The 11,411-nt window shown below is 45.3% G+C and overlaps 1 protein-coding gene and 1 long non-coding RNA gene across 2 annotated transcripts in view; both read left to right on the top strand.

Annotated features, from left to right (window-relative positions):
• LOC125311553 (interferon gamma receptor 1-like) overlaps positions 1-11,411 on the top strand; it is a 35,264-nt gene that overhangs the window by 14,721 nt on the left and 9,132 nt on the right. The window contains exon 2 of the mRNA XM_048269743.1: positions 4,579-4,684. Coding sequence (XP_048125700.1) covers positions 4,579-4,684 — 106 coding nt within the window. The remainder of the gene's footprint in view (positions 1-4,578; positions 4,685-11,411) is intronic.
• LOC125311556 lies at positions 6,166-11,266 on the top strand. Its single transcript, XR_007196494.1, has 3 exons — positions 6,166-6,189; positions 8,124-8,125; positions 11,148-11,266. It is a non-coding gene; the product is annotated as an uncharacterized LOC125311556 (long non-coding RNA).

Here is an 11,411-nt window from a genome sequence, read left to right as displayed (position 1 = left end):
CGCCACAAACAGAAAATGATTGCTCATGTTATATGTTTCTATTTCATTTTTTGAAATTCATTTTATTATGTATATTTTGTTTATAATTTATATTTTATGATCTGCATAATTACTAATAGCAAACAATATTTAGTCATTTGAATACTTCATATCGAGTGACACAAACTTGAGAGGTGCAAGTCAACAAATCAACTTAACATTAGCCTACCATTATTTTGTTGCTGTGTGGCCACAGCATAACTAGCAGCCATGTCTCGTTGTATTTACCACATGACCGCAGCATGTTGAAAGCTGCGTGTGTGTGTGTGAGGAGAAAAGACACAGGCTACGTGAAGAAGAAGTAGAAGCATGCTTTGCGCACACTGACATGAAATATGTATCTTAATTGCAAAACAACACTGTCACTCTTAAAAGTATCGATACTGATAAAATTAGGTATTGTTGTGACATTTGTAATTTCAGGGTATTGCGATAGTATAGGTGCACCGTGCAACAGTCAAAGGAGAACAAACTCTGAATTTGTGGAGAGACAGCATATGTGAGGAATGTCTGGGCGCCCTGTATTGGTACCCAAATAACAGGGAAAAAGCCTTTGTGTTGACAATTTTGACTTAAATGAGTTAAAAACAGGTTCAGAAAAACAACACCTCAATTTGTCCACAGATGACAAATGAAATACTGACTGCATTCTAAAGGTTTCCAGTGAAAACTGGAAGATGTCTTAAGTAAAGATATGATTATGTGGTGTCAACAGATATGGATTTTCACAAAATGACCAGTGTTTACAGACACATGCACATGTGGATTTCTCTATCTCTTGTTCAGGTTTTCGTATAAAAAAAAAAAGAAACGCCAGAGATTTAAGTGGCATCGAAATGAGGCACTGAAATCCACATTATTATTCGATGCCATTACTATTGCTTGTGTTGGTGCCGGTGCCATATTAGAACCGGGTTTCGATGCCCAACTAGCTGAAATGGCGATACGATGAATTTGCATACCTCGACACATAAACAGGAAATGTGTGATACATTTGCCATGCATTGCTTGACATGGCTCAAACTTCACAGGTTATTAATTGGTATGGTAATGGTGATATTAACATGCCCACAATGCATATTTGGCATAGCGCCACCATCTGGCAACAGATAGAATGATTATTAGAGTCGTGGCACATGATCAATTTCAACACACTTCTCCTAGGTGGTTCATCAGAACCATATAAAAATTAAGACATGATGTCAAAAGTTGTTGATGATAAACAAAAAGGCTGAAATGAATGGTTCCCACTGGCGACAAATCATGAAATTTGGCAACCATATCATCACTCACAGTCTCTACTCCAAGTGTGGCCCAGGCACTCCATAGCGCACCCTTATGTCATTGAGTCTTGTGGTCAGCAAATAGTTTCATCCACACACAGAATAGTTGGTAGGGATATGGACCTCCCTAAGACGAATATAAGAGCAGGGGGGTCAATCGTCACATCCAACAGGAAGTGAGTGTTTCCAATGTATAAAACTTGCAAAACACATTCCACTCCACGCATCATTACCACTCAAGGTTTCTTCCTGTCAAAAGGGAGTTTTTCCTTACCACTGTTGTAATAACCCTACATTCCTTTAAACAAAACTCATTGTTCATCATATTGTGTAAGAAAATGAAATTCAGACAGTAGTTGCAAAGGTGTAACAAAGTACGCTGAGGTAGAGTCTCAAAGAATTACAATCTCAACATCATTTGATCCTACATATGGGCCTAGAGAGTCTCATTTTACAATTTGTTGTTGGTGTAGCCCATATGCCATGTTAACCTGCTGCTGCATAGAAGCTTGTCAATGATCTACAATAACAAAGTGTCAAGAGCCTACTCTCAAGGTGGTGGTGACCCAAGCAAAACAGTCCAACTGGAATTAGCTGAATTACTGAATGAATGCATGCAGTATTGCAGAATTATTTAAATGATAATGCTGTGTTTGGCTTATGTATATCAGAGATCAGTCATGTACCTTAGCATTTGCACTTAGTCTTACAAAATGAGTAGTTTCTGTGAAGGTGAATCACAGAAACTGCTAAATACAAAAATGCCAAAAACCTGAGGCAGGAGCAGGATGTCATATGCTTGAACATAGTTATCAGCATGAATACGGATGTAGGTTGCCTAGCGACGCATGCTCAGATGATTTGTGGCTGGAGCGCTGACTGTGTGAACAAAGACTGGTTGCTTTTCACACACGTCTGTGGTTTCCAGACACATCCTGTTTGTTTCGCATTGACTTAACAATCCGGGTGGGGACACTTAGGGCCAGATGTACTAACGCTTTTGCGCCCATTTCAGGCGTATTTGTTTCGCAATGTGCGTGTAAAATCATTGCGAGGTATGTACAAACAGGCCGCAATGATGTAAAAGCGCAAACTGCCTGTCGCGGGAGCTGAAAGTGGCAGATTGCGATTGTCATGTCATGCATATGCATTCATGGGAGGATCCAGGGGAAAGTGGGAGTTTAAGCGTAAAAAGATGGGAGGGGAAGAGTAAAGAGCCTAGTTATGTATTCCAAGGGTATGTACAAAGACTGCTCCTGAAAGCGCCGCCTATTCTGCCTAAATACTTCCGCCTTGTAAAGCAGGTGTTAATCCACATTGCAGTTCAATGCGTCAATAAGAGAACCTTTCAAAGACAACAGAATCGCTATTTAGAACACCAGTTTTTGTGGTGAAAGTATTTACCAAAAGCAACCTTAACTTTCGTTGGCCTTTTCGTGATGTCTTACTTTCACTTTCACGCTAGTCACAAAACTTTCCTACTTGCTAGATTTGACCAATATTCCATAGCCTACGGCACAAGTAGTTTAGAGTAGAACTACTGATCTTCATTATCTCCCTGCTTGTTGACATCTTATCATGTATGGTATTATTTCATGATCGCTAAACGCTTGATTCTTTTAATGTTGTCATCAGTTAACTTCATTCAACTGGCGCTTTGTAGGCGCTGCCATTCAGTTGTGGACGCTCAGAAATTGGCGCTTATGGGCGGAGAAGGGCAGAGAAAGGCGAGTTTACACTAAGGGTTGAAAGATTGATAAATAATGACGGAAACTTGGGTCTGACAGCGCTCGCAATCTGTGGTGTGTCCATGGCGCTGATAACGCTACGTTTGCAAATGTACGTACATCTGGCCCTCAGTGAGCTTAGTGGTAGTGACGCTGTTTCACCTCAAGAGAGACAAAGGGGGAAGTGAGATACAGCCACTTAAGAACTGAAACAGGACTGTGTCCAACAGACATGTCCTGATTTTCAGACTTGAGTTGTTTTGGACATTTTCATCCGCAATGACTTAGAGTACAGGGAACATTTGAAGTTTATTATTATGATACAGAGTAGATTGGCACCATCAGTTTGACAAAGTAGCTTACTGCATTATTTTGACCTTCTTAACCTTACCTTCTTGGAACCTTCTTAACCAGGCTATACCCAAGCCTCACCCATCATTCATTTTTCAAGTTTTTGATGCAGGCGTGGTGGAGCAGATCTAGACAATTTTGGTTGTGTGTTAACCACAATTTCCCTTGAGGAAAGAATAGCTGATCTTGGAAGGGAAGTGAAAGAGGCATTATGTGCAAGTTTCAAAAAGAGGACATGTCCATTATTGCATAACCCCCAAAGTTGACAGTCACAAAAACACTGGCGTCTGCGTCATCTGGCAGGTCCATGTCTGGAGTTAAACTTTAAGCCTCTGGATATTGGTCATGACATTTTGAAAGGGTGGCAGTGTCATTAGATTGATGTTGATATTTGAGTTCAACAGACTACATCCCTCCTTGCTGTGCTCTTTAAGCAATATGTTGATTGGCTGTAATGGTTTGTGGCTCGGTCCGAGCCAGATAGTCACCTGTTTATAGAGCCATGACTTGTACTGTATGACAGTATTTGAGCTGTATGAATAACAGCATTCAAATAGTTATCTGTTGAACTATAGATCCGTACCGTAGTGATCATGAAATGGGAATGTCCTCCTCTCTCACGTCCATCCTCCACCCTGTGATAAGGCCAGGCAGTTACATGGGGTAGGACTGGGAAGTTTCCCTTTTAATAAACTCTTTTGGCCTAAAGTAACACAAGTGCAAACCCCTCTCCAAATAATTTCACTGGCCAAGATAATAGCATGCTTAAACAAGGCTGATGCCAAATGTAGCCACCCTAGAATGTGCAAAGGAAGGAATATGAATCATCATATTTAGCACACCAGAAAGACATTTGGCACATAGCCAGCCTTAAGGAACAACATGCGATTTTTAATTATTTAAAGGTATGTTTTAGGTAAATACAATCCTTTGTTTCTTTGACAATTCCTATTATCAATTTTGATGGTGAAGGGGACATCAACATACCAGTCAGATGTTTCCCACCTAACCATGCTATTCACTATGTAGTTTTGTGCTCCATTGTTTCATTGATTCATCATCAGAAACGGGTTGATACAGTGGATTGATTGTAATTAATCACACTGCATAAAATATATAACGTGCTAATGTGTTTTGTTTGTCTGTTTTCTTGTTTTCTCTTTTGCTCTTCTCTACAGTTGAGCCCCCTGACAACGTGTCGATCTTCTGTCAGAATGGCACAAACATTGCCTACTGGAACCACTCTGGACCTGATTTGTACTTGGTAACAATCAAAAGTTACAAGTAAGTAAATAGTGTTGTCCTCATACAGGCAGAGCTATAGTCTTTCTTATATAGTCCAAGTCACAAGGTTTCTGAAAAAGTACCAAAATATCTACTGCCCTTCATATGGCACTAAAATGTAGTGGCTTTCATATGCCCGAATGTATGTACATTTTAACACATTTGCATTAAACTGGAAAAAAGCATGGTTAAAAACATGGTTAGTTAGGCACTTTTATCTTCTGGTTATTTCATGAGGTCATCAATGACATGACAAATTTGTCAATTTATTATTATATCATTGCCAGCACACTGAATAAAAATATAACCAGTTTCTAAAATGGGGCAGATTATAGCTGGCATCATGTCACAGTGTGCAAAGTATCATGTTTCACGTTTGTAGTGTTTTAATGCATTTATTTGTGTCCTGTGAGCTGTGTTTTGTTTCGCTTCACGTGTGGACTTTGATATTCCCGTCACGGCTGTCCCAAATCAAACTGACAATTAACAAAGACCCAAAGACTCACAATCGAACCTATAGGCTGCTTAATTTAATGAGGGGGAACAGGTGTGTGGGAGTTTTTCTCCCTATATTTGCAGGATTGACAGACACAGAGCAGGTATCAAGTCAGGCGGAGAACTGCAAAAGACACAGCGGCCGAGCCAGAGGTGGCCTACCCAGCCGGACACACAACCGGACACACAGCAGAGCAGTAGGATTTCAGCATCCACGCAAAAGCTATATTCCGGGTGGCAGATTTGGTCTGCACCCGGCAATCTGAGCGATTGTATCGCTGCTGGTGATCGGGTGGAGAGCTGAGTAGCCTACGATCTGTGGAGGACTTACGGGAAGCTACCGAGCTACTGGAACATTTGTGGGTTGCGGTCGCGATGACTGCTTGGTTAGGCTAGGCCGGGTGAACACGGAAGTTACTAACTCCGGTGGTTTACGCCGCCATTGCTTGCTTGCTTTGCTCGCTTGTCTTGCTCGTTTGTCTACTGCTGTGCTGTGCTGACTGATGCTGTTGCTGGCGGCGAGTTGTTGTGGTCTGTAAACTGCTGTGGGCGCCTGGCTGGTCTGGTGGCCCTGGCTTAGTAGTAGCGGCTGCCCGTGACCAGACAGCAATATTAACCTTGCTGTGGTCTCAATTGTTTTATTAAATTAAATATAAATAAACAGTATTGTATTTGGTGTACAAATACACAGCAGTCCCCCAGTCAGCACAGCCACCAGCACAGCAGCAGTAAACAAACGACAGCAGCAAACGCAAGCAGCAGGCGAAGTTAGTAGCTTCAGTGTTCTCCGCCTAGCCTAGCCAAGCAGTCATCCGCGACGGGCAACAACCCACAAATGTTCCAATCGCCGGTACCTAACCGTAAGTCCTCCACAGATCGTAGGCTACTCAGCTCTCCACCCGATCACCAGCAGTGATGTAATCGCTCAGCTGAAACAAAGGAGACTTTTGGCAGTACGGAGCAAACTGCTAATACACGTTATGTTGTTCGAGGCAAAAAAGGAGCTACTCGTATCACGAAGCCAGACTCTCTCACCTACAACCAGAGGGGCCGCCCTGGCTTGAAGGTCATAGCGTCGCTTTTGTTGTGATGCTGCACATTTTCTCTTTTGCCAACCGGAAGGCATAGGTAAGTTTTTGGTGTGGCTGGTGACCCAATCCCCCCAGTCGTATTTGGGCTGTTGCTGGTCTACCCCTAGAGATACATCAACAGGTAGACGCAAATGTCGGCCAAACATTAAGTAGGCAGGGGCAAAGCCAGTTGAGCTATGTGGTGTGTTGTTATAAACTTGTAACAACTCAGGAAGATACTGGTGCCAGTGACTGTTTCTCATCAGTTAAAGTGTGCAGCATTCCCAAGAGGGTCTGATTCATTCTTTCGACCATACCATTCCTGGCTGGGTGAAAGGGTGTAGTCCTACTTTTGGCCACTCCGTAGAGTTCGCACAATTGCTGCATCACAGCGGATTCAAAATTTGGGCCCTAATCAGCATGTAGTCTCATTGGGCAACCAAATGGGAGCAGGACAGAGGACCACAAAGCTTTGGCAGTTGTGATTGCGGTTTGATCACGAGTAGGTACAGCCCAAGAGTAGCGGGTGAAGAGGTCAGTTAGGTTCTGCCCAAAGACAGAAAGTCCATCGCCACTACTTCTAAGGGAAAGGACACAGATATCGGGTGAAGTGGAGCCTTTGATACAACTCTGTCTTTCTGTAGGCTACAGGTCACACACTTCGACTGCATCTCACGCAGCTCAGATTCCATATTGGGCCAGAAGAAGTGTCTGCGAATGTTGGCTGCTGTTCGCTCCACTCCAGCATGGCCAGCAGCCAGATGGTGTTTTTCCCATACGTCTTGCTTCCTAGAGGCTGGGCAGACAACCTGGAACATACAGTCATTAGTCTTTGGGTGAATTATCTGACGGCAAAGGACCCCGTCATGCATGACCAGGCGGTCAGCCTGTCGTAGTAGCCGTTTGATGCCTAATGACAAGCCCCGCCGCTCAGGAGGTCTCGGCACATTCAGACTTATCACATACCTTGTCACTGTTTGGAGATCAGCATCTGCTTGTTGGTCAGCCTTCCAATTCTCACTTATCCAATGGACTGTAGCTTTAAGCTGGGATGGTGGCGACTCATTAGATAGCATACGGAGTTGGGACATAGCAACAAATGGATGGCTTATCGGGACTCTAGATAAGGCATCAGCATTGCCATTTTCACGGTAAAGCGATATTTCACTTCAAAGTCATAAGAGGCAAGCTGAGCAGCCCATCTCTGTTCAGTTGCTCCAAGTCTAGCTGTTTGTAAATGCGCTACCGGATTGTTGTCAGTGAATACGATACATTTGGAGCCCATTAAATAGTCTCTGAACTTTTCTGTTATTGCCCATTTTAGCGCCAATAGCTCCAGCTTAAATGAGCTATAGTTGGAGTCGTTGCGTTCGGTCGGGTGCAAGCTGCGACTAGCATAGGCTACAACACGCTCCTCACCGTCTTGCACCTGTGCTAGTACGGCCCCAAGTCCATGATTGCTGGCATCAGTGTATAATCGAAATGGGAGTGTAAAGTCTGCGTATGCTAATGCAGGAGCTTGAGTTAGGGCAGTCTTCAAGTGTTGGAACAAGTCTTGACAATCCTGGGTCCAACAGATCTGGCGTTTCCCAGATTTCCTATCGGCTGGGATACCAACCAGGAGGGAATTGAGTGACCGGGCGAGTTTAGCGAAGCCAGCAATGAAGCGCCTATAATAACCAGCTAGCCCCAGGAAGCCACGGACTTCTCGGATGGTTGTAGGGACGGGCCAGTTCTGTACGGCCTGAACTTTGGTTGGATCTGGCCTCACCCCGCTACGGGTGACAATGTGGCCCAAAAACCCCATATCTGGCTGTAGGAACTTACATTTGTCCATATGTAGCTTCAGCCCATATCGCGCCAGACGCTGGAAGACGTGGTCAAGGTGTTGAAGCTGTGTAGTGAAGTCAGGGGAGTAAATAATAATGTCGTCCAAATATACTAAGACAGACTCTACCGTAAGGCCGCTAAGGCAGCGCTGCATCAATCGCTGAAATGTTGCTGGCGCGTTGCATAAGCCAAACGGCATTCTATTGAACTCCTACAACCCGAGGGGCGTGGCAAAGGCGGTCTTTTTGCGGTCACGGGGGTTGACCTCGACCTGCCAATAACCGCTGGCGAGAAAGCGTCCTTGTGAGTGACTGCATTTAATCTACGGTAATCTACACAAAAGCGCCAATCCCCGGTCTTCTTGCGCACCATTACTATAGGGGCAGCCCAAGGACTCGAGCTCTCGCGGATGATGTCTTTTTCCAGCATGTCTGACAGCAACGATCTCATTTCCTTGTACATAGCTGGGGGCAAAGGCCGAAATCTCTCCCTAATGGGTCCTGCACTTCCAGTGGAGATTTGATGTTGTACTATGTCGGTCCTCCCAAAATCTTCCTCTCCCCTGGCGAAGAGCATGTTCCACTTGGTAAGCAGGGCTTGGAGCTCACCTTGTTGTGCTGCCGTGAGGTCCTCTCGAGCCGTACACAAGTCTGGAGGGGGCACTGGCTGTTCACCATCTGAAATATCCACCACTCGTACCTCCACAACCCCGTCAACATCCGTGGTCAATGCCAAATCCCGATGTCCATGGACTTCAGCTTCATCCACCTTGTACAGCTGCCCCAGCTTCTGGTAACGGCCTACAAACACATCAAATGGGTTCAGGTTACAAAGTCGTATGGGGAACCGTCCATTCTTCACCTTAACAACAGCCCGTGCCACGCCAAAGGAGTGGGATTCAGGTAGGGTCTCGACCAGCTCACAGTAGATGGCAGCCCTCGGGTCACGTCGAGCCCGTGCCCAGGTCACAACCTCGGTCCTTGCTGGAATTCGAATTCCTCCCCGTGAAGCAGGCCAGATATTTCCCACAAATTCCTCCTTCTGGTTGACAACAGCTTGCTGGCACACTGCAAATGCTTGGTTCCATACTCTTTGGATCCGTGGATCCTGGTGTGGCAAAGGTGAAAACTGGCCTGGCCCCTGAAAAACAGCATTCCAACATGCAGTGATCACATTCATGCCAATAATGAGGGGGGTTGTGAGCCCTTCTTGTTTTACAACCACAACTCCACGGTCAGGCACTTGGACACCCTCTATGGTAAAGTTCAGTGTAGCATATCCTACATATGGAATGTCTAAGCCATTCGCAGCTTTAAGTGTTAAGAATGTGGGCTCAGACCCTAAACCCACCTGATTGGCAAAGTGTCGCTCAAACAAATCCTGCTGCATTAGTGTTACTTGAGAGCCTGTATCGAGCAACCCCTTCAACATAATGCCATTAATATGAACATCTACTGTTGGGCACTGGCCCACAAACACAGAATTGGTCCTAGTCTTGCTAACCTCACTTGTAAGCCCTGCTACTTGGACCTCAGTGGCAGGGGTAACTAGTTTAAAGGTGGCTGAGACTTGGAACGGCCACGACAGTGACGCCCAACATGGCCTGCTTGTCTGCAACGATGGCATATGGGTTTACCTTCGGCATCCCACATAAAGCGAGATTGTGACTGGGTCCGTCGCCTCTCACGGGGTAGGCGAGTCGGTCTGGGGGCGAGCTGTTGCAGGCTGTCGTTCGTTCCAAAGTTCTTGGGTCCACTCCTTCAGCTGGACCTTCAGATCGCTCAGGAGTTCCTCCTTCAGGGCCTGTTTCCAGCGACTTTCCTGTGGATGTGACTGGGGGGTATTGGTATCACTTACCCATGCGCAAGCAGCACCTTGTGCTTCTGCTTCCTGGTGTTCTTCCTCCAGCAGAAAGGCTTCCTTATATACCTGTGCAAAGTTCTCCCCTGGACTCCTGCGAACATAGGTTTTAAGTGCACGACACAAACTACCTTCTCTCAAGCCAAGCAGCAGTTGGTCTCGCAGCTGTTCATCAAACGGGGCCTCATCAGCACTCCGTCCTTGGAGCTTGCGATGTAGTTCCCTCAATCGCAAGGCAAAGGACCGCAAAGACTCACTGGCTTGTTATCTGCAACTAAAAAACTGTGAGCGCAAGACAAAGAGGTAGTTGATCCCCATACAACTTTGCTAGCACATCCAAAATCTTTGAAGCCTTGTCACGCTCTTTCTCATCTAACACAAAAATTTCCCGTTTAGCCTCCCCCTGTAATGCTCCCAATAACAAATTAACAGCTTGACCCTCGTTAGATGCAGCCACATCTATTAACCCAGTTATCTGATCTTTCCAATCACTATACTTCAGACTTTGTTTACTGCCATCAAACTTAGGGATCCATGGTGCCCCAGCAAAAACAGGCATCATCTTGACAATGTTGAGAAGTACAATTTAAAAATGTCAATATTTAAAAACCTTACAAAACCCAATGCCTCTAGATTGTTCACACTGCTGTCCACCAAACCCTGCTCGCAGCACCAGAAAGATGTCACCAGATTAGTAGTAGCCTTAAGGCTGCCCGTGACCAGACAGCAATGTAGGTTAACCTTTAGTAATTTAAGATAAACGGCAGTAGGCAGTGCAATTAATCAATGAGGCAAAGGGGCTTAACTCGTATTACAAATGTATTAAATTAAATATAAATAAACACAAAGTCAATTAGACTCACAAATTAATAATAGTTAATAGTTAAAATGTATACCAAATACAATACTGTAATAAAACAAGAGACCACAGCCAGTAATACCGCCGCCAGCCACCAGCAGCGCCAGACGCCCCACAGCAGTTCCCACAGTCAGCACAGCACAGCAGTAGACAAACGAGCAAGCGAGCGAGCGAGCAAGCAGCAGGCCAGTTAGTAGCTTCCGTGTTCACCCGGCCTAGCCTAGCCAAGCAGTCATCCGCACCGCAACCCACAAATGTTCCAGTAGCTCGGTACCTTCCCGTAAGTCCTCCACAGATCGTAGGCTACTCAGCTCTCCATCCGATCACCAGCAGCGATACAATCGCTCAGATTGCCGGGTGCAGACCAAATCTGCCACCCGGAATATAGCTTTTGCGTGGATGCCGAAATCCTGGAACTGCTCTGCTGTGTGTCCGGTTGTGTGTCCGGCTGGGTAGGCCACCTCTGGCTCGGCCTGTGTCTTTTGCAGTTCTGACTTGATACCTGCTCTGTGCCTGTCGATCCTGCCAATATAGTGAGAAAAACACTCCCACACACCTGTTCCCCCTCATTAAATTAAGCAGCCTATAGGTTCGATTGTGAGTCTTTGGGTCT

This window comes from Alosa alosa, chromosome 18, assembly GCF_017589495.1.
Source record: "Alosa alosa isolate M-15738 ecotype Scorff River chromosome 18, AALO_Geno_1.1, whole genome shotgun sequence".
Taxonomy (NCBI): domain Eukaryota; kingdom Metazoa; phylum Chordata; class Actinopteri; order Clupeiformes; family Clupeidae; genus Alosa; species Alosa alosa.
This window is presented reverse-complemented; position numbering and strand designations above follow the sequence as displayed.